This window comes from Nilaparvata lugens, chromosome X (assembly GCF_014356525.2).
Source record: "Nilaparvata lugens isolate BPH chromosome X, ASM1435652v1, whole genome shotgun sequence".
Lineage (NCBI taxonomy): Eukaryota > Metazoa > Arthropoda > Insecta > Hemiptera > Delphacidae > Nilaparvata > Nilaparvata lugens.
Window position 1 is genome coordinate 87,207,602 of NC_052518.1, and position 25,018 is coordinate 87,232,619.

At 34.0% G+C, this 25,018-nt stretch overlaps 1 protein-coding gene across 2 annotated transcripts in view; it reads left to right on the forward strand.

The window, feature by feature from the left end:
* The first annotated feature begins 8,027 nt into the window (after positions 1-8,027).
* LOC111045154 (solute carrier organic anion transporter family member 2A1) overlaps positions 8,028-25,018 on the forward strand; it is a 76,206-nt gene continuing 59,215 nt past the window's right edge. The window contains exons 1-5 of one of the 2 annotated variants that reach the window (XM_039441817.1): positions 8,028-8,187; positions 9,252-9,399; positions 10,319-10,529; positions 13,562-13,731; positions 21,816-22,049. In XM_039441817.1, the coding sequence (XP_039297751.1) occupies positions 9,354-9,399; positions 10,319-10,529; positions 13,562-13,731; positions 21,816-22,049 (661 nt within the window). In that variant the 5' untranslated portion in view covers positions 8,028-8,187; positions 9,252-9,353. The remainder of the gene's footprint in view (positions 8,188-9,251; positions 9,400-10,318; positions 10,530-13,561; positions 13,732-21,815; positions 22,050-25,018) is intronic. The other variant, XM_039441818.1, reaches the window with a different exon arrangement.

Here is a 25,018-nt window from a genome sequence, read left to right on the forward strand (position 1 = left end):
ATGGTCGTCTTTTTGGTGAAGGGGGAACATAATTAGCGTGGGAAAGTCAGTCTCAATCAAGCCGCAACCGAAATCAGATTAAATCCAGAGGTAGCCCCGGGCCTCGAGTGCCCAAATTAAACGTGTTGAATTTAGTGAGAATTGTTTGTACAAAATTTGTAGAATGTTTGCTCTCATGATTTTATGAAAAGTTCTTGGATACATTGAAAGTGTACTTGTGCCAATTTAGTGATGATATCAGTATCAGTATCAGTATCAGTATAATATAGTGTAGTGGACATTCTAATGAGGAAGGATCAATAATTTATTCGGTGATATGGTGAGAGCCATTATATTTTCTAGCTCACGTCTCAAACCCCGAATTGACTGAGTCCCTAACAATTTATTTGAATTGGTGAAACAATAAATGTTCACGCTACCTTTGTAAAATATTGCAGATCAGTTGACAAAATCTTACCATGATGAAATTTATCCAAATAACCTGATTTTACAGTTGATTTGGTTTGCTCAAAATTTCAAGAATATTACCGCTCATAACTCAATAAAATATACAAATTAGATAAAAAGCAAATGTGCAAAAGCAATCGATCACTTGCTTCACAGATCATAACTTTCAGATCTTGCTAACCGGATTCCATTAATCTATCAAGCTAATATTTTTGTAATCTAAACTTGATTCGAAATCAAATTTACACTCTTAATGTTTTTCGATGAAATTCCTTGTGGAGGTCGGATTAATATTTAATTCCTTGACTATCTTTCACCTCCACTCTTTAAACTGTGTTTTTTTTCGAGTAATATCTACCTGAATTCGAGGGCTTAGGATCACATGAGCGTAACTACAGAAATTGTTATTTTTGGATTTATTAGCGTATCTGTGTAATTTTTGTTCTCTATTTAGTGACACATGAGCTTATCTCATTGCCCTATTGGTTTACAAGTTGGGTTATGAGCCTATCTACATTGTGAAAAAATGTTTAGGATCACAAAAGCATATGATGAGTTGGGCTAATGTGACTCTAATCTAGTTGATGGCATTTCCTGCATAAGTAGAGTTGAGCTTCTGTGGCTCTAAGCATATGTCAATTCAGCTGATTTCTAGCCATACATAAAGCAGCGCGTGGCACACTATACAACCTCTATTTCAAGTCTTTCTTGTCACCTCCTTCTAATATTAAGGGTATATTCTGGTTATTCTTAGATATTTTGGGAAGGTTGCCTGTTCAATGAAGACAATGAATGAGTTTATTATGTCCAACAGTGGAACTACTAAATTCGTCACCACAGAATTACAGAATTTTGCCAGTTATAGTGTTGTATCCATCTGAGTTGTTGAACTTTTGCTTTTTTAGAAGTTGATCCAATCCCGTTTAAGTCTTTCAAATTCACAGAGTATTGGAGCATCTTCTATGTTTTGTTTGTTAAATTAGTAGTACTGTAGTTAGCTTTGTATTTTGTGTGAAGTAAGCATTTAGCATATTGCTAACATGGTATGGTTTATCTACTATCCTGTTATCTTTTGTAAAGTGAAGGTTTTCACGTTTGCCTGCATTTAGTTTGCTCCTCTCCTCATTTATAATCCTCCAAAGCACCTTTTATTTATTATCATCCTTCTCTACCTTGACTTCGATTTGCATAATTTTTTTATTCATCACATCCAAGTCAAAAGATCTTTTTAGATTATTGTAGTGTTCTCCATCTGCCGTAGATCCAGTTAGCATACATTTTAGATTTGCATTGAGCAGTCTATTCTTCAGAGCTATGGTGTCTTTGTTCCTGAAAACTGAGTTTTTAAAACAGTTTATTCTCTTAGGTTCTCTAGGCATTATTTCTTCTATAAGTTGTCGCATTATTTTTGTGAAGTGATTATATTTAGTTTCAGCCTGTAAAGAGCCTGACCAATAACAGGTCTCCAGTCAACACAACGTAGCTTTGATTTAAGCTCTACCAAGTTGGACATAGAATAATTTCTGGCATACCTGTACATAGCCGCTTCATGTTCAATCCAACAGTTTATCTCACAGACTATAGTGTGGTAGTCAGGAATTTGATTTGGATAGGCCATGGATTTTATCATTTCTATTGGCAGATTGTGATAGCAGTCGTCAATGCTTGTGGTTGGTGTCCGGTTACCCTAGTAAGCAGGCTCGTCTATATTGGATATTCCTCTAAAACTAGCTTACAATGCAGCATATAAAATCAACGCCGAGAAAATCAACGATTTAATGGTCTAGTGCAACTAAGGGGTTATTCGTGAGCAATACAAAAACTTTTGAAGAAGTTTGTTTCCTGAATCAGCAGGAGAACAATTAGATTTCAGTGATTAAGAAGCATGAAATAGGCTAAACAGGATTGGGCAGGGAGGTATGGATGATTTGAAATAACAATTATACACTCATTTTTAAACGAAACTCGAAATTTATTTTTTCAGTGTGTACCTTGGATGTTGCCTTTATTAGAGAGGAAAAAATAAAAACATTGATCATGTATGAATAACATCTGTTATATGCTGTCCGATTTTGTCCATTTACTCCTGTGGACGTTGTGAGAAGTTGTCTATACTCCTCAGAAGCATTGCATGTGGTACCGTCAAGGCAACATTCAAGGTACACACTGAAAAAATAAATCTTGAGTTTCGCCTAAAAATGAATGTGTAATTATTATTTCAAATCATCAATCATACCTCCCTACCCAACCCAGTATTATTGCTTACAGAATATCATTTACCATTGAAAGAATTCATTGGAAAAAATCAAATTCATTGAGATTTTAGATCGTTTTTTAGATATTCAAATAAAGAAGAATTCATTGAAGATTCATTACATCATTATTATGATTCAATAATTTATTAACATCTCATTTTCATTTTGTTTGTCTAGTAGTAGGCTTTAATTAAATGATAAAATTATTGAAAAAAGCCGCTGTAGGTCGATTATTTCAGTAATAAAAATAATATATATATATATATATATATATATATATATATATATATATATATATATATATATTTCAACTTGCCTAAAATATTATTTTTCTTTATTTGATATTTTTTTGTATATTTAAATATTATTTATTGTTTTTTTTTCAAGTAATATCACGCCAGGAATAGCGAGCAAGAAAACATCCTAACAAAGCCATTCATGAAATATATTAGAGTCACAAAAGCGTAAGTCAGGAGTAAATTTTTCAATTTAAATTTGTTCGATGAAATTTTGTTTATTCTTTGTATGAGTTGTATAATAATGAAGCAGTAAGAACCATATTTAAATACTGTATAAATGTTTTAGTCATGGAAATTGTATAAATTGCAGGAAAAATGAAAAATTAATTCTTAAATCAGTTTTTAGGCTGTACTGAAAAATTGCCATTTTGTAGTTACGCTCCTGTGATCCTAAGCCCTCGAATTAGAATCTACTACATGGGTCTAGGGTCTTCTACATGTCCTTCTATGCTCGTATCCGTTTTTCTTCAAGCATTGTCATAGCATCTGTTCTTTCCCTATCATTGTTGTTCTGTCTCTTTTTGCCCGTTCGTGCCGTGTGCGGAAGTATGTATGTGTGTGAGTTCGTATACGAGGAGCATCCACATCTTAAACGTCATATTTCAACTTCACCGTCTTCATTTATCTTATATTCTTCTGGCAGAATCAGAAGTGAACATATATCTTCTTCTCCTACGGCTATCTGAAGTGCACTTCTGAAGTGTGGTGCGTTATCATTTCATTTCCCATACTTTCCTTGTTACGATTATCTACAGCACACGCTCTCATTAACAATCGTCGAATCTAGCAGGTAATGAGCACGGCAACTCGTGAAAATTACATTTCACATTAAATTACTAATATTTTTGTATGAAACACGTATTGGTGTCATTAAAAATTGATTATCAAGACTGATTTCATGAAGCCAATATATCCATGTTAACAACTTGGCATTGTAATAAAACTGTAGCTCCATCTGTGATAGATATATAAATGTATAGATGTATAAATTCTTATCAAATTACTCTTTCTCTAAATATATATATTTTTATGATTCACAATATGTTTTGGATTCAAAACCATTTTTAAATGAATTGACTTGAAAATAGCTTTAAAGTCGAAACATGTTCTGAATGATACAAAAAATACATGCTGCAAAAGGGTACTTTGATATATTTTTATTAAAATAGAAGTAGCCCTAGAATAAAAAGTGAACATGTATAAATTCCTTTATTCTCACACTTAATACACTTGATAAGAGAAATAATTAATAGAATACAATTTGTCGTAATTGGGGCTGATAATATTTCTTGAGCTACGACACGCTTTATTAAAGAGGTCTGAATACAGCGCATCAGAATCTATGAAAGCAATGCTACCAGTTATTATTGTCAAAAGCAAGCTTTCATAATTGACTGTATCTGACGCTAAGAAAAGGAATGAAGTCGTTAAAAAGTTTGAAAATGTATTCTATTCGCTTGAAACGAAAGCTATTTTCAAAGTTGAGCCACACAAGTAGCCTTTGTACATTCCACATTCAAACTTGCTTGAGACGCGTTTGGAAACCAATTTGTGACTCCAAATAAGGAAATAAATATTTCAATATTGAATCATCATCTTTTCCGATTTTGTATCAGCGCATTTTATTGTGCAAAAAGTCACAAGACGGTGAAATTTGAGCAAATCTTCAACTAAGATATTTTCAAGTTGGAGAGTTTCAGGCAATTTTGATCTGCTTCTTGTAAGCATTTTTGCAAGTATAGAATGATTTTTCTGTGCTTCTTCAGGAAAATCTAGGGACTCTTTTTAACAAGAATCGAAGAATTTGACCTTTCGATAGAAAATCCTTATACAATAGTCAAGGAATACTACTAATACTGTGATTCCATCACAATTCGATTCTTCAAATAATGAGTAAATACTCATAAAAATCATTATACTGGAAGAAATATCCTCGAGGAGAAAAACACTCCACATACCAGGCGTTCAACGGATTCCGCCACCGGAAAAATGAAGGCGACTATGTCGATAACTATAATCATCTTTTCACGCTTGGATTGAGTAATTTGTTGCGACCGACACTCAAAAGAATCTCATCCAGACGTACTCTTTTCATAAAAACAGCAAACAAAACTTGTTTCAAGACACATTCACTGTTCTAACTTCTCTTCTATTTCATTAAACTTTCTGTTGGGTTTTCTACAGTTCAATATAATATTATATCTCAGTCTGGATCGGTAGATATTTCAAGTTGAAAGCTAGGTACTTCAAGATTAAAAGCAAGTATCTATGTAAAAGGTTGTGTGTACAGAGGAAGTGAGAGATAGAGAGAGAGAGAGAGAGAGAGAGAGAGAGAGAGAGAGAGAGTAAGTGGTCAGGCGTTCCTGGTTTCAGCAGTCTTAAAATGATATAGATTTATTATATGGATATCCAGTGGCGTAAGCAGAGGTGCACAGGGGGCACGTGCACCACACAAGGCAGTAGAAATTTCAGAAAAGGTTGTATGTGGATATTAAAGGGTTCTTCTCAATCAGCGAAAATTTATTCAGTAATTTGCATTTGGTTATTTTGTAATTAATCAGGGCATCCCACTTTAAATAGGTCACTTAGATATTGGTCACTTGTGATAACGTCTTGTTTTACTAAAACTTCCCCCGCAATTACTTTGTTGATCTATTGTTTAGTTCAAAAGGGAGTAGGCTACACCTTATATTATACCTTACATATTATACTTAATATCCTATGGAACTGACTCGCATCCATTCATTTACTCAATCACCTATGAATAAAACTAGGTTTCTGCTAGATCAAATACATTCAATTTTACAGATATGCTCGGTTGGCCCTCTACAGGCGCACTGAGAATGGATCTGAAAATATCCTAAATTCATTTTCCAAAGATATGCCAAAAATATGCATTTTCACAGCTTTTAGAGAACAAATGAGCATAAAATATTCAAATTTGGTTCAGAAGTTCAGTTGAGGTGTTCAAATATTGTGTCAGAAGGGGATTAAAATTACGCCAATAAGCTCGGAATCGGTGTTTTTCTCCATGGTTTCACATTTTTCAAGAACCGATAGACAGAAAATTTTCAAATTTGGTACAAAGGTTCATGTAAAGGTGCCTACAGACTTACGCGCTGGTTTGGTACAAAGGCTCATGTAAAGGTGCATACAGACAGATAAAACAAACAAACTTTGCGCGAGCAGTTCACAAAATGATCGCAGGTCGCGCCAGAACAGATTGCGACCAGAGTGCGAGCTTGGACAAACAACGCTCCCAGAGTTTCAATTGTTTGAATTTGATACTCATATTCTGATACGGTCTGGATATTTACGTATTGAGAGGCTTCAAAATGTTGCACAAAAATTCGCCTAAAATCGGCATGGTTCATGGAAAACTGTGTTACGAAGTGTCAAATCATGCCTTATTTTTATTTCGTGATTTGATTTTTCAAGTTTTCCAAGAGTTTTCAGGAACGACTGAGCTTGAAAGTCCATACTCAATACAGGTTCAGCTCTCAAGTAGTGAGATTATTACATTGTTTATTCCTCCAGTTTTTCAAAGATTTTTCCTAGATTTCTCAAGTACATTTGAATTTGTAAAAGTTTCAATTATGTCCTGTACAACATTTCCATCTAGAATTTTAACAAACAAAACTGATTCTGATATACAATGAATATCATCGTTTTTCAATATTTTCTTCGTGGGCAATTATATTTTGTTTATTAAAAATATTTAAAATGGACAGAGAATTGTAGTTGAGATACAGATCCAAGAAACAGGTGATTGAATCGAGCCTGTAATCTCTAATGTATAACATTACAGACATGACAGAAAGGTGCAAGTCCAAATGAAAAATTCCAGTTTAATCCGAGTGTCCAGAGGTCAGAGCCTCCTTGTTCTGCTGGCTAGACGGATAAACCGAGCCTGCCAGCTAGTTTCCAGGAACCCTGGGGAGTCCTCAATTTCCATTTAGGTTATAGAAATTTGACAAGAGTTTTTTCTGTTTTTGGAACACTCAGTGTATTAATACAGAAAAATTCTGTTTTTGTTTTTTAATTTTGCAGTGTATTAAAATAGAAAAATGCTGTTTCTGTTTTGATTATTAGAATTTTAATTTTTAAGAAGATAGTATTTCACATTATGTAATCTTCTTAATTGAAATTTTGTAATAATATTCTTTTTCATTCTATTTATCTGATGGAAAATAGAATTTATTCATTATTAGTTGTATAGATTAATGCTAGATAGCGCTGGCAGTAAACATGATACGAACCAGGCGGTACTGTATCATTTACTCAGCTACAAAAGGCTATCTTGGTTCCGAGAAGAAGAAAAAGGACGAGGAGAAGAAGAAGAAGACTTCCAAAAATCAATCATCTTCTTTCAGCAGCGTTACCACGTCGAGACTTTATGACCAATCGCCGAAACTTCTATCGCTGCACTGGTGATGGGCGCAATTACTAAGCCGAAACTACTATCGCTGCACTGATGATGGGCGCAATTACTACATTTATTTGAATCATTTATTTTATTTATCCCCAACTTATCATCCATGCACTAATCATAAGCCGATGCAGACATTATCAGTAAATGAAGAAACAATAAACACATTATTATTTATAATTGGAAGTATGTTACTGAACTGGTTGCTAAAACCGGAATCATAAATGTCAATGCAGTAATCGTATTGGAACGCTTAAAAGTGTCATCTCTGAATTCTTTCAATTGGCATTATTTTTGAAAGATGTTCCATTATCCTCTATATTTAGTAGCACACTGCAAATGATTTATTCAAATTATCAAATCTTTGTACAGATATGGTAACCTAAATTATAAATGCATCGTTCTAGTAAATTAATATCTGAGTAGCTTGCAAATATTCAAGCCAACTGCTCCGAACGGTAAACAAAAGAGTAAGTGGGCCAAAATTTCTAATTCATTTAATTCGACGCTAATAAACACTGATATAATACTGTCACATCTAAAGAATATATGACCAAGCTAGTCCAATACAAATAAAAGCCAATCTCTTGAGTAAGTGTTACATGAATAGGAAATTACATTTCATTTCATAGATATTGCATATCAGACAGTCAAATGTGATTTCAAAGAATGCTCTTCCGAGATGTCAGTTGTTTAGTTACTCTCCAAGTAACGTTGTCGATTACAATGTATTAAACTGCAACCAGACGTTTTTCAGGTAAGAATTTTATTCGGATTTCATTGTGATTACATCTGTTGAAAATTATAATTTCCATTAAATCATAATTGGTTAATTAGAAACGCTCTAAAAAGCGTCTCAGATTTTTCTTCAGAAAAGTTCTAGAATAAGTTTTCGCTATTATTTCAAGTTATAAATACGGTTTATGTTGAATGAGTTACATTCACAGTTATAGATTTCTGTTGAATTTATCATCTCATGGAGGTGAAGCTTATTTCAATTCTATTATCATCCTCGTTATCATTTGAAAAAAATATATAAAGTCGAGGATGTTCAATATATTTTTTAAAAACAAACCGATTGAGAAGAATAAGGAATGAATTGTAATTATTCATTTACAATAGTTCTTATAACTGTAGACTATCAAATACGTTACGAGAAGAATCTATGTTTTGGAATCGGTTTCCATAAAACATTTTCAGTCATATGGAACAGTAATACTGTATTTGACGAAACGATGCACTTCTTATTACATGGCACACCTATGTCTTGTTACACAGACCATGTCTATCTAGTTTGAATTGCGAGAATGTGTATTACGCCATATCAATGGTGTAGTACACTGTTCTTGTATCATCGAATTCTGAATTTCTTCACACAAGACCCTGTTCCTAATTACGAAACAAATGGTAGGTAGGTGCCCTATGAATTTTCAAAGATACTTCAATTACTATTTGTAACTTATTGTAGATTCATCCAGAATATCTGGTTATTGTCTGATGATAATAATGAACTTGTAAATATTTCACGGAGAGCTTTGTAATCAACAAAATAAATATTTTGAAAAAATCATAACCGATGAAAAACGTTTTTTTATATTTATCTAGATTAATGGCCTAATTCCATTCAAAAAGTTAATGGAAATCAAAGGATGCGAGATATAATAAGGACAATAATTTTCCGCAACTTTGAGAAATCGATTATGCTATTTCAACGAATGTGAACTGTTCATAACCGAAGCTTTATGTGGCAGTATTGTTGATTTTATACAATGTAATATTTGTGTCGATACTTTCAACAATTGCGCTGGGAATTCATTTCAGGTGGAGAATAAGATCAAAAGGATTCTCCTGATATTCAATCTAAATTTCATACAGATTTTCCTACCGAGGTTTTCATGAAACTGTTCAATTAAAAGCTGGAACATGGAGGAAAATGCTACCAACGTATCAGATGTCAACAATTTGAAAGGTTGGAACTGTACAAATGTTCAAATATAATGATTTATTGTTATTGATTGAAACCACCAGCAGAACAGGAAATGCAACGAGTAACAACTCATTCACTTTTCAACTTTCATGCAATTAATGAATAGCTGTTTGATCAATTTCAAATAAAACTAGTGATGAGGTTCATATAATATATAATATCGCACTCGATTTCAATCTGAATTTGTCTCTATAGCCACGCTGTATAACTATATCCACAAACCGCAGCCACAGCCTTCAATTACCAGTTTTCCAATTCATGCCAATCTATCAGCTATCTCAGTTTCCATTTTCCAATTAAATAAAGCGATAGTCCAGACCATAGATATTTTATCTGCACGAAAATCTCCGCTTCATTTGATCATACGCTCCGAGCAACGCGTGACGCTTGTTTCGTTAATGACAGAGTGTCAATGTCACGGTTACTTTCCACCTAGTAAAAGGCTTCGAAATAGATAAAAAAAATGTTTTTATGAGGTGTTTGATCCCCCTAATATCCTTCGATATTCTATTTTTCTTCTCTGTTACAAATAAATTTGATGCATTTATTACGCTCATTATCACGTATATTTTTCATTACAAGTGAATGGGGAAGCGATTTGGTTTCGTGGTTGCGCTGATAAGCTATCGATAAGATAAGGCAAGCTTCATGTGCCTGCTACTCCCTTAGTAAGAGCCGAACCCCTTCAAATACCATTAATGAGTTTAAAAATTGCTTCTTGGTGGTTCGGAACCTACCTACAGATTTAGATCCACTCATCTCTCATCATCATTCGTCTCATTATACACCATTTTAATTCAATTTTAATGATTAGAATATATGATCAATCAGAGTTTACAAATTTATTCAATAGCATAATGATAAACTTATGAATAATCTCATTTTGTACATCATTTTCTAGGTGGAAATGATGAGGAGTCAGATTCTATTTCAAAACAGACGGAGAGGAATAATAGATTGAACAGTGATAAAAAAACTGATTACAATGATCAAACAAAAGAAACGGGATTTTCTATTGATGATCACCCTGAGCCAATGCGTGTTCATGATCTTGCCTCTGTTGACAGCACAAGAAAATTCGAGCTTTCTGATGACGATCACAATTCTCATAGGTAAAACAACTCAATAATATTCCGTTACAATTCACTACCAATTATACATCTCTTGCAAGATTTTGCAAATTCAGACTTGAGTTCCTATGATTCATGGCATTTTCAACATTCTACATATCTGATTATGATAATTCAGATTTAGCCGTGCTGTCGATTGTATGATTGTCAGCTTCAACAAACTGAGTTATAAGCTTTGAACTTTATTACGGTGGTTTGGAGTCCACCTGAAACCGTAGGTCTTACGTCAATGAAAAATAGAAACATAAGATGAGAATATGTTCTATTTAAGATATTAAAACTAATGTTTTTCTATAGATATCAGTCACACACTACAAAACGTTCACGGTAACGATAAAGAAAACTATTGTTCTAAAAAATAATTTTTCTAAACGTTCTGTATGTAGTTCCCTGATAACTCATATCTTATCACATATTATTAGTAAGCTGGATGTAATGCATAACATCGAATGAACTTGATACAAAAACCCAGTTTCTATTATCCAATACCCGAAACTATCATTATTTACTCAAGATGAACAAATAACCTTTTTCAAACAAATATCTCTTACTAAAATTTCCTATTTGCCTTGCACAATCCGACTTCCCATGAATTATTGTCATGAATAATCGAAAAGGCTCCCATAGAGTACAACTACAGTAGTTAAAATTATTTAATTTCTGATGATATTATAAATTCATTATCAACAGTGTCTAATGAACCTTATCTCAGTTGAATTGGATTCATCATTTATCATAAAAGGAATGCAATTAAAATACACAGAATTTCACAAATTTAACAGAATCTTCTGTTTTTTAGAACAACCAGCATTTTCAATAAATCTTATGAAATTGAATCAAGCGATTATATCTATTGTTTGATTTGTTTAATCAAAATGTACATAATACAAGTTTTTATTAATATCTGGGAAATTTGAGAAAATAATTATTGAATATCCTCCTGTACTAGAGACCCAAGACGCTGTTTTGCAATAGAATAGAGTTGTATGACTGCTATAGATTAAATAAAATAGGCTTCAGTACAAGTGTATTTCAAAATGCAAATCATTTTATATGAAGTCTTTAGCTATATCAGAGATTCAAATCTGAACAGTTCAACACAGAATTGATACAAATGACTCACCACTCACTCTTAGAAATGTCGTGAATATTACAGTTTCAAAGAAATCAGTTGATCTTTGCAGGTAATCAGTTCTTCAATTTATTGGCATATACAGTGCATTCTCTCCGAATATATAGTATGGGTGCAGCTCAACGATTGGCCGTCAGCTGTTGACCAATGACAGTTGACTTCAACCATCATCATCATGATGGTTGAAGTCAACTGTCATTGGTAAAAACTAGACACGTCCAAGTATTCCAAATAGAACCGTTACGAACTGGTCGTGAGGAAAACGTTAAGCAACAAAAAAATGAACAAACAACAAACTCAGTGACCTAACAAATAGAAACCAAATGGATAATATGAGAAGGAATGGAAGAGTATACAATTACAAGTCCAGTTGTACAGTATACTGTATTTGTCTAGATACCAAATTGTTTGTGTTTACAGATTTTCAAATTGTACATTCATCCATTCCTCCTCATATAATCATATTATCCACAAACCAGTAGGTTCGCTTCGCTCGCCTTATCCGCCTAGCCAGGAGGCGAAGCCCCCTGGATCCCACGCTGAATAATCGAGAGATAAAAAACAGCAGACTGGCTTCGCTCGCCTGCATTCTTCATTAGAGCCTGCTTTCTCCCGTGGAATAGTCAAATACAGAATGATTCAATCACCAGTTGACTGAGACCACGAAGGAAATCACCGATTTTGGTCGTATCGCTCGCGAAATTTGGAAGCTTTTTCTATATTTTTAGGCCCTTGCTGAGCCTGTATACCAAGTATATGTTTCCTATCCATCAATTATCGAAAAAGTTTAAATCAACTGACTGTCTGGGTTAAGAAAATGACTATCCATTTTGAATATGAATATTATTTCCCACGTAAAGTGATTAAGATATGATAATTTTTTTCAGTCTAGTTTTTTGAATCACATAATGTACAGAGCTTACAAAACATTCATTCAATCCTTCAAAGTTCCTATCAACTTGAAAAATCTGGTAGAATGCATTGAAAAGCTGTAGAAAAGGAACCCTCAAAAGTACCACCGCCATTACCGTAACTGAATTCTTGTATCGATTTTTAACTTTCAGTCTTCTACTATTAGTTTTAAAGTTCAGTCATCCCTGAAAACACTTTTGAAGGATCTTGAATCTCTCTCCCCACAATCTCTCTAGACTCTAGCTGGACCTCTGCAGAGCCTCTGTTCTAGCAGATGTAAACGCTTTCTGTTCATTGGTTCTCGAAAAAGCTGGGAAAGGCTGATTTAGGAAGTATCTTTAGTTGAACCACTGAAACAACTTATCTATATCTCAAAGTTTTCTGTCAATCACTTCTCATGAAACTGAAGAACAAATATTTTAGGCGTATCTTTGGATTTTTCTTCAAAATTCATTCTTAGTGCGCCTTCAGAGGACCAACTGAACAATGTGAACATGCATACCAAATTTGAACGTTTCTATATAATTATAATAGATTTGGTATTGTCAGCTTTTTTTGCCAAGTTTCTCCTCATTCTTGTTATTGTTCAACGGTTCATTTTACCATATTTGGACGTGTCTAGTCTCGACCAATGGCAGCTGAGCTCAAACTTCATTGGTCAACAACTAATGGACCATCATAGAGCTTCACCCATGCTATAATATGCTGATGCTCAATGTTCAAGCTTTTAGTTCACTATAGATTGATGATGGTTTAGCAACCGAAATCAATATATCAAATTGTTCTAATAAATTAGTGGTTTTCACAATATCAAGTCATTCCCATTGAATATCAAGACAATTTCATGCCATACAATGTTTGGGGGGGGGGGATTTATTGATTCATTCTAATTGGAATGTGGAATATACTGTATTTATGAATGTTAGCAATATGGAGATTTCAGGAAAAATCACAGGTTTTATGTTTCTAGATGTGGAATATTCTCCTTCTCACCTGACTGGTTGCAGGCTTTTACTAGCAAAAAGTCCTTCGTACTATTTTATGGAGTTTTGGGAATGTCTCAGTTTGCGCTCTCCACCTACTTCGTAGCAACTATTTCAACAATTGAGAAAAGATTTAAAATGCCGACACGCACAAGTGGTAAGTTTCTTCAAGTTTTTTTTTATTTTGCCATATACGTCAACTGTCTGGTTTATGGAATAGATGATATGCTACTTATTTCATTCAGGTCTAGATGTTATGCTGAGCTGAACATTCAATAATGGCAACTGAATAGACCCACTGTTTTTGGTGGCTTCCTTGTTCTGGATTTGAGATTTTCAAGCTCACCTATTATGCTTTCTGTCAGTAGAACTGACCTCAAAAGTCCAGTCAAAAGCATTCTTTCCTCAACAATTTGGAAACATTGTATCTTTTCGACATTATTGACCTAATCAAAATTGAATCTCATCTTATTCACTACAAAAGCTCCTCTCATCCGATACAATATACATCGCTGAACATAACGACTACAAGGTAAAACAGCATAATATTCAATTCAATTTTTTCAATTTTTTCAATTTTATTTTCCTTTACACACATACATAAAATACAAGTAATATTAAATTACAACAAGAACAAACAACTAGCAAAATTAGTACAAAAAAAAAACAAAAATGTCCGTACAAGATGCTAATTCAGAATTTGGTGTAAAAAAAAAAAAAAAAGGGGTGGGATTGGAGCTCTTCCAACTATGGTTACCCATGTACTAGGAAGGCTTTCAATCCTTGAGAGGGAAAAAAAAGGATTAGGAAAAAAGGTGAGGTGGGATGATAGGATAGTTAATTTAATAAAGAAAATAAAAAAAGGTCCACACTAGATTGGTAAGTGAGCACACAAAAACACTAAGTTCCTCTTTTACATTGTTTAATTTACAGGTAGAAAAAATAGTTCGTTTTAATCCAAATACTAATATCATGTTTTATTTTTTTAGTCAATTTTGCGCAGCAGATATATTCTTCAGGAATTTTATTTATCAATTTAGTGCTTAAATATATAAGTTGTCTTCTGATGGTTTCAATGTTTGTATTGTACATAAGATACTTATTTGAGGAGGGTCTCAGATTGTACAGGTTATTGATTGTGTTATTTGTGCAAGGAAAATTAGCTTTATGTTTGATTATATATTTCGCTACATTTATTACGTACAACTGCCTAACTGTTAACACATTAAACTCTTTGAAAGTCAAGTCGGTTGGGTAAAGTCTGGGTTTATTCAAAATTGTTTTGATTATTGATTTTTGAACTATGAAAAGCTCTTCTAAGTGAGAATTATAACAGCCCCCCCATACGGATATACCATACTGAATTATGGACTGGACCAGTGCAAAGTAAACCATTTTTAGATGTTTTGAGTTCAGGATTTTTTTTGCTTCGTAGAATTTATAGGATAGATATCTCATTCTTCTGCAAATAAATTTTATGTGTATGTCCCACTTCAAATTTTCATCTATTTGGACACCTAGATATTTGGTACTTTTGACTCTTTTTATAGTAGGGCAGGTGCAGTTATTGTTGCAGTTTGAGTGGAGTTTCAGATTTAAATTCTCATCGGGTTTACCAGTTGTATTGAATGCAAAGGTGATGTAATTGGGTTTTTCAATGTTCAGGCTCAGGGTGTTTCTGTCCAACCAATTTTTTATGAGCAAACAGTTCTGTTCTGCAATTTCATGTACCCCAGTCCAAGATTCCCCATGGAAAATAGCTGCAGTGTCATTTGCGAATTATATAGTTGTGGCGTTTTTTAATTTCAGCTTTAATAAGTCATTGACATATAATATAAAGAGGATTGGTGATAGTACCGTTCCCTGAGGCAAACCGTAGGAGGTCATTTTGGAGACATCAGTAAGTCCGTCGATTGTTAAAGACTGGGTTCTATCTCTCAAGTAGCTCTTTATGAGTTCTAGAAATATTCCCCTAAAGCCATATCTTTCGAGTTTATTGTAAAGAAAACTATGTGGTATAGTATCAAAGGCTTTTTTAATATCCAGGAAAACTGCTATAGATTTGTAATTGGAATTCAAGTTTTGTGAAACAGTATTAGAAAATTCAATTAACGCATCTTCGGTACTTTTCGCAGTCTGGAATCCAAATTGATTCTGATCTATTATTTTATGCTTGTTCAAATACACAACTAATCTCTTCTTTATAATTTTCTCCATGATTTTTGCTAGATTACTAATAAGGCTGATTGGTCTGTAGTTACTTGGGTCCAAGGGATCTCCTTGCTTGAATAAAGGTTTTATCTTGGCGGTTTTGAAATGTTTAGGGAAGTAGCCTTGTTCAAAGCATTTGTTGAAAATCACGGAAAGCGGCTGTGAAATAGTGTGGCTTATATGTTTGAGTACTGTGTTATTGAGATTATCCAAGCCTGGGGTGCAGTTATTTTTCAGCTCTTTTATTGTCGCTTGAACTTCATTGAAGTTTGTCGGTCTCATAAAGAAGGAATTCGGTAGAGGAGTTTCAATTACATCGTTGTTGAAATTGAAGTTTGGAGAGCTTGTGGGATCATTGTTTATAGTTCTAGCCTGTCTCTCCCCAACATTGGTGAAAAAGTCATTCAACCTCTTGGCATCAACTCCAATTTTACAACACTCTTTCTTCCCCTCCCCGATAGCCTCATTAATACACCTCCAAAGCTTTGAACTATTGGTGTTACATTGTTCTATTTTATCCCTATAATAGTTATCCTTCGCCTCACTTATGAGCCTATTCAATGTATTACGATAAACTCTGTATGTATTTATCGAATCAGCATCTGCAGGGCCTTTTCTTATTTTATCATGCATTTTATCCCGTATAATAATTGATCTTATTATTCCGTCCGTAATCCAAGGTTTTAAGGGACGCTTCCGGCGAGGAATATACTTCTCAGTTTTACTTGAATCCATAAAACCATTTATACGATCCACAAAATTGTCAACTAGGGTATCTATAGTATCATCATTTCCAAAAATAGTATTCCAATTTTCTTTTTCCGATTTTTCAGCAATTAGTTTGTAGTTGTATGCAATTTTAACGTTATTTGTAGGCCTGTTTCTATGTGAAGTGGTTCCAGGATTTTTCTCATTACCCAAGTGTAATAGTACAGAATAATGATCAGTTATTGTTGTTTTGAAAATATTTCCAAAGATATAGTTGAATTTGCTGTTATTTTTGAAAAATATGTGATCTATGCACGATTCAGTTGTGGTCGAGACTCTAGTACTCCCATTTATATAAGACTTATAACCTCTGCTCAGTAAAATATGCAGGTATTCCTGAACCTGTGTGCTAGTTGATTGAATATTAATATTTATATCACCAACCATGCAAACAGTTATTGAATTAGGTATATTATCGAGGAAGTTATTTAGACTGCTGATAAAATTCTCAGTGTTTTGATTTCTAGGTGATCTATAAATTCCTATAATTCTAAAAATCTTTTCATCCGACATCTTCAATTCCAAGCACAAAGAGTTGGCATCAACTATGTTTCAGGCAATCTCACAGACATCAATACTATCTCTAACATAAATGCACAGACCGTCGCATTTGTTCATCTTTGAGCATTTATTTACTTCGGTGAAACCTGAGATCTTGTAAGTGAATGGCATGTTCTCGGTATGCTAAGTTTCGGTTAGAACAATTACATGTATATCAGTTTTTAAGCTGTTTATACAACAAATGAGCTGGTTGAAATTTGCATGGAGGCTACGGATATTAGTTGAAAAAATATTTAAAAATTCAACATGTTTTCCATTTATGGAAGGAACAAAATTAATGTAGTCATCGATTTCTGGAGTGAAGTTATCAGTTTCCAGTGATGTAAGGATTTCATCGATATCAGCCATGATCAATTTTGTTAGTATTAGCTTCTCCTTTCAACAACCTTTCTCGATTCCATGACAAAAGCTCTTTTCCTGTCCTGTCCTTCACTCTATCAATTATGTCCTGAACTGCATCATTGTAGCCTGTTGTTAGATACCTGAAACTTTCTGTATGCCTGGATATTGCAACAATAGCATGCGGCACACTGTTATAAATTGTATTGTCTCTTGTGTCAATTCTCACTAATACTACATCCTTTGATGTGAGCCCCTGTGCTTCGTGAATTGTGTTAATTCTTTGAGACTTATATTTTTTCATTGAATCACTTAGAATTTGTTTCTCTTTTTGCGTAAATGTCAGTATCAGAGTATCTTCCTTTAGCTGATGAGTTTCGCCGTTTTTGAAAGTTGGAAGTATAGATTTTATTTGGGGGTTTTTTGTGCTGATTTCGTGGTAGAATGATTGAAGGGCAAAACAGACATCTACAGGACACCGCTTAGTCATTGTTATATATTCCTCAGGCTCACAGAAATCTGAAATTTTGTTCCACTTGGTAACTACTGGAGATCTTTCTATGTAAGGTATCTGGTTGGAGTCACCTACTACTATAATTTCCGTTGCTCCACTCAATTCTGCAATAAATCCGATGTATCCCGCATGCATCATTAGTCCCTCATCAATGTAAACTTTTTCATATTTTTTGCCCGAATTATTAATTATGTAGGATGCTACTGTCCTATAATCTAATTTAAGCTGGATAGATAAGTTCTCTTTTGTGTAACGTCTTGAGACTGATTCTCTTATATCTTTAATGCTTGCTCTAGTTTGAGTTAATACTAGATCTTTTCCTGGCGTGTGTTCTCTTATGATATATGTAGATTTTCCACAGCCAGGTACTCCTTCTATCCAACTGACTTGTGGGAATAGAGGCTTGTTGATGTGTATTTTATTTATTTTAGTTATTAGCTCGCCATCCAGCATAAGTTCTGTATCCTTAGTGACTAATATGTATTTTTCAGTAGTTTTGAACTTATTTTCGGCTTCTAGGAATTCAACATATTTGCCTCCTTCTTCTAGACTATACCCCATTCTGTAAAAAGTGTTTGTTTTGAATAAAAATTTTCTCATATCATTATCAAATATGTTCATATTTTTTCTCTTCACAGCATCAATTGTTTTGTTCGTTACGTCTTTGTATATACTATTGAGAACTTCTTTATATATTTTAGCATTTTCAGCATCCGCCTTTTCAAGGAGATTACGCAGGTCTATCATTAGATTAATATATCTTTCGTACTTTGATATACCCTCAAAAAAACCAGCAGGATACTCAGTATCGCTGCTATTAAATTGACTGGGTATTTCCAAGTAATCAATATTTCTAATCCCTTGATTATAAAATACAAAGCGAAGGGAGTTCATTTTCAAGGACAGAACTCAGCATACTTATTGACGGTATATTATCTTGAATCGAATAGCTAAAAATATCAATTCCTATTACTAAAGGGTAATTATCCAAACTCCACCTGTTAAGTAGAGCAAGCATATTATTAAATCTTAGTTGAGCTTGTTTGCTTGTTTCTACAATGAATACAGGACAGTGAGATTCTACAGAAAAGGCCTTAACATATTTTACCTCAGTGTTAGGAAGTTGTAACCATTCGTTAAAATCAATTTTGGAGCATTGTAAGAATTTTGAATGCCCCTTAGATAACATCATGTTGTCTCCTTCTTTACATTCAAACGAGATAACTAAATCTACATATTCACCATAATTATAAACAAGATTGATTCTACTTTTTGGGGTTTTAACAGTCATGTTGAACATTTTAAATGTATCTAGTGTTTCACATATATTCTTATTGGTAATATTATTTTGTGTAACAATAGAAACTTTCTGTTTACTGAAGTGTTGCAAGGCACCGAGAAAAATCTTTTTAATACCCATAGTCGGTCTTTTCAACAACCTTCCTCAGCGCCTTTTCATACTCCGGACAGTTTTTGTCACTTACTTTGTGGTTAGCTGGATTGTTACGTTTTTTACAGTTTATACATACTGGTTGTTTATTTAGATTTGGACACGACTTGATATCATGATTGGTCTCTGCACAGTGGCTGCATGTGTTGTGTTCCTGGGAACAGAAACGTCCGATGTGGCCAAGTCCATTGCATTTGAAACACCTACTTACTGATACAAAGTCTTTTACATTGCTTGATGACCAGTCTATAAATACTCTTCTCATATTTTTTTATTTATTTCTAATATCTGCTGCGCATTCTACAACCCAGTTAACCTGCTTCCTATCTTTTGGGCCTATCTTGAAAATTGGTTTAAAAGAATTTCTGAATTTCTCAAGTGAAATATAATCTTGAAAGTTCCTATTGAAAATATCGCTAACTATTTCTTCTTGACTCATCTCGGCAGGGACATTGTATATTACCAATTTAGGTTTAATTTTAGGTGGCTCACTTACCTCGAATTTAGCATCTTGTAGCGTAGAATCGCTAAAAATTTTATTTTTATCTACACTAGAGTCCATCACAAGAAGTACTCCTCCGCCATTCACATTGATTGCTTTTTTAACTTTCAAAGAGTTCTCGATAGACATAGTTTTTTTAATAACTTTTTTCAGGTTCTCGCTGGTCTGTTTTTCCGTTCCCTGGATCTCCTTCGGCTTTATTAGGATAGTCTTATCCTTAGGAACCGGCCGGCTCCTCTGCTCACTGGATTTCTCCTTTGTTTCTCCTGGCTTCTTTTCTTCTTTCTTCTTGGGTAGTTGGACCATCTCGGCGTAGCTAGGCTTCTTGATTGGAGTTGAAACTATCAGACTTGATGAAAGCTTCTCAATTTGTTTTTCAATCATGTTAAGTCTTTCATTTACCTTTGTATTTTGCGCGTTTCCCTCACTGCTCACTTCGGTTTTCCCTGCGATTACTGCAAGATCCTCACAAAGCACAAGAAATTCTTTATAGTCTGCTTGACATATTTTTTTTTTATCATACAGCTTTGTGCCCCAATCTTCAAAAGATGCCTTTAGAGTCCAAAGTTGGCTAACCAAATTATTATCTTTATTGGGCTCCATTGATTTTTGAGGATTATCACTTTCACATCTAGTATTTTCACTTTCCTCAAACTCCGATGCTAGAAACTGAGAAAGTTTTTCTGGCGATCCCATTTCATATCGAATTTACAGTATTCAACGTTGTACACAGTTCAATGCTCTGACCTAATTATCACTACTGACGAAATTTTTGTACACTCACACAAAAATTTGCTGACTACACTAAACTACGACGAACAATTAAAACGATGTTCTCTCTACGACTTCTGAATTGCTACTGCGAATATATACTTCTATATTTGGTCATACACACGCAGCATCATAATAATATAGCCTAGCAACACCACAACAAGGCGAACAAAATCCTCGGTGACTCGGTGACATAACATGCATTTTATTGCTGAAATTAAAATTCATTTTATACTGAGATCGCTTGTTACATTTCACGATGAACTAACGAGGTAGCGTTCAAGATAAAATTTCTTGGTGAAGTCTTTTTGTTAAGTTTCTAGTGTGAATGTTGTATAACTTTTCCATAATTGAAGAGACTTGAGCTGCTATTGTCAAAAAATCAAATAATAGTTTTTATTAAAATAAAGAGGATTTTTTGACAATATCTCAAGTCTCTTCAATTATATCTTTTCGTATTTTCCATTTATTGTCTCAAGAAGCTTGGTATTTCAATCTTGGAGCAAGAATATTGCGATTCCATGGATCTCGGTGCCAACAGAACGAGTGAGTCACGATGAAAATCGTTGGCAATGATAAAAACATTTGGAGTAATTGATATAAATACAATAGATAAAGAACGCTAGCGAGCTGAAACCTTCATATCAATCTGACCGTTCTGTTCGTACCATTTGGAGCTACAAATAATTAAAAATTGTATTTATATTCCATGCAATGGGTCAACCAAATCTTTCTTTAACTTTTTCATATGTTTCGGGATGTTACTGGATGATGATATCATCATCACTAATTGGATAACTTGGCATATTATTTGAGGAGCAAAATAACCGACCACTTCTGTAGCTCAATGGAATCTGAAAATACTTTGCGACGTGATACACAGAGTGTTTGTAAAATGGACCGACAAACGTCGTTGGTGGTTTCCTTACAACAAAATAAAGATAAAAGCTCCAGTAAACATGAGGCCAAATCCAATGAGTTAATTCTAGTTCATTTTTGAAAGCTACCCTGTGACCCATCAAAATTATGTTGGCATCCACCGGTTGGGAACCGCTGATATAAAGCACTAGTATGATTGATTCAATATTTTCCCTTGTGTCATTTTTCCCTCATTCTATTTTACAGGTTTGATAACAAGCTCAACAGATCTCGGCTACATGGCAGTTTTGTTCTGTGCCTATTTCGGACGATTCGGTAACAAGCCATTGTGGGTTGGTGCTGGAGCTATGCTATGTGCACTGTCCAGTTTTGTGAAACTGCTGCCACATTTACTGTATGGTCCCGGTGCAGATGCTCTGCAATTGGGCAACTCTAACGTGGATATCAAAGATCATAATGGAACCATCAGTTTTGAACCAGGTTGGTAGCTCTGAGGTTCGCATTTCATCCGTAGGCCGTAAATATACTAGATGTATTATCCATACTAGAAATATTTAATCTGATTTGCAAACTTAATTACAACCACTGTATCCTTGATATAAAATAAAGTAAATTTTGATGCGGATCAAAACAAAGGGAAGCGGTCTCCCATGTCCCACATGTGCACATTCTATTTTACATTCTTTCAAGCACTTTAATTGAATCAAAAATGTGTGAAATATAGGTTTGATAAAGCTGAAAGCGCTTTGTGCTGCATAGTACGATTTTCCCAGTTCTATTATGAAAATCATCGTAACAGAGTGTCAGTCTAGCTAATCAGTGAATATCTATAATATTGCGGTATTCAAGCTTTGGTATAATCTCGTTTTACAATGACTATAGAGAGGTTGATTGATTAAATAACTTTTTCTCAGCCTAGTTGGCCAGAGCGTACCTAGTCGTCTCTTTTACTTAAACATCCTATAAAGTTCAATTGGAACTATCACTACGATAGCTTGAATGAATAATACAATAACACTCAGTCCATTTGTTAGAATTTTGGAAAGAACATAATATCATCGGTTTATTTGGGAAAACGAGCGTTTAGTCGCCTTACGGGTACAAAATCGGCATCGCCAATACATAGATTTATATGGGACCCGAAACTGATTTTTAAGATTTTGGTTTATACTTTCACTTTGAAACGATAAATATGAGCCTAATAAAATTTATAGAAACACTTCTTTTTGAAAATCAACGTTAATAAAAAACTAAACTGTGATTAACTTCTGGTTAATGTCATCATCGCTCTGTCTTCCACTTGGCTCGTTGGCTCTTGTGTAGCATTGGTTTTATTGTTTTATTCAGGGTAAATCTTATTACTGGGCTATAGTCTATCATAGTAATTTATTATATCAAATAATTTATCATTGATCCAATGATCTTCTATCTGGGTTGAGTTCAATAAACGTACCAGTGACGTATCTGGTAAAATTTATATTCTCATAACATTGGCATAAAAAGCTTCTGAATTTTGTGGGGACACCTGGGAGGAATAGATACCCCACCCCCTGAAATTGATTAATTCTAGATCAATAGTTTATCACTATTGGAATGTCTTATTTTATAACATCAGTTGCATTATCCTAATGAATAATGCTTCAAAATTTCATTAATAGTTGGAATATGCCTTACTCAACTCTTAAAAATAAGTACACTTTGGTATGACTACCACTAGTAAAGGACAGCCCAGATTAACAGATCAACATATAACAGAACAGATTAACGGATCTGGTGACATTTATCTTTAGAAGATTCTAAAGCAATATTGGGTTCGAAGAAAGGAGGAATTTCCAGAGTTGTTTATCAACTGGTCGATGAAGGACATATTTGATTTTCAGATTATAACATTTTCTTGCATATCTGTCACCTCTTCATTAACGATAATTTAATTTAAGTAGAAATTTTTGGATAATTAGTCAAGTAGCAAGTCACACAAAGTGATGATTAGTCAAGTGATGTTATCTATCGGTAGCTGTATGAGTTACGGTATCTGAGTTTCCTGAATTTCCCAGAGTTTCCAGATTCTCACGGAGGATTTCGCTACTCTCCCATTCCGAGATCAATAAATGTTACGCGCCCCATTTGAATCATTGAATCATTGATGTAGATTTATTAAAGCACTGATGTGAATTGGCATTACATGTACATTCCACCCTGAAGTGACATATGCTTAATATACATAAATAGATAGCCAATCTATAATATCATAAAGGAAAAAATTGGCTTATACATGTACGGGATAGGAAATACACGAATGACGCATCAACACCTCCGAACTGATTAACTTCAAGTCTTTCGTAATGATTCTAAATTTACCAAAGATGGTTATAAGCCCATTTCCATTTCAACAAGTTCTCAGTTCATCAAGTTTTCAATTTGTGGAGCTTCCAGTTTGTTATACTTTGCTTGAAGTCTCTTCTAGTCTATTCTACGATTTATTATTTTTTCTACTTGATGTATCATCTAAGCTAGAACTACTGAACTGATCAACATGGAGCTATAAAACTAAATGCAATATATTTGTGTTTGGAAAACACCCTTGTGGAGCACGGGTTACCTGCTAGTCGTAAATAATTTCAAATTTCTATGGGAAAATGATGGTGAAAATAAACAACTAAAAGCTTTTAAATCACTCGAAAAACTAGTTTTGAGGAGTTGAAATTTTGTTTCCCGGGGGAGGACACCTGGACACCCCCTTCATAGATTCCTCCCTCCGTACCGGAACATTCAATTGTAAACTAGGCACTGCATCAGAGCAATGTTGCAATTCAAGGTTTGCAAAGATTTCAAGAGTGTTTGATAATGATGTACCAAACGTGACTTGCTCCTCGTTATTTTTATAAATGAACACCTGCAAGTTTTCTTATTCAATAAGGATATAGTAGGGACTTTAAGGTATATATTAAGGACAATAAGGACTTTCATGAGTAGACGTGACCAACTTGTCTAATGACATTATCAACTTCACAACTACACATGACATCTTTCAATTTTGACAAACCTCAAATCAAATCAAATCAAGTTTTCTTGTTTACATCGGTACACATCAAATAATTATAGACCTATAGACCTATATGCCTATAGACGTATGGTAAACGATAATTTCATTTTTATTCATACATGTATAATTTATACATTTCTATTCATACATGTATAATTTATACATTTCTATTTATAGAATATCTGGCCCGGCGAACTTCGTACCGCCAATAAGTCAATGTATCTCATGTCACACTTGACTCTATTTGGTGATTCATGAAATTATCCTACAATCAATATTTTCATTCACATCTCAATACGGACTCCCTATGTGCTAAGTCAAGCAGCGTTTATTATTCCGAAAACATATTCTTCCCAATCAATTGGTAGTAATATCTATCAGTCTATCTATTGGTAGTAATATCTAT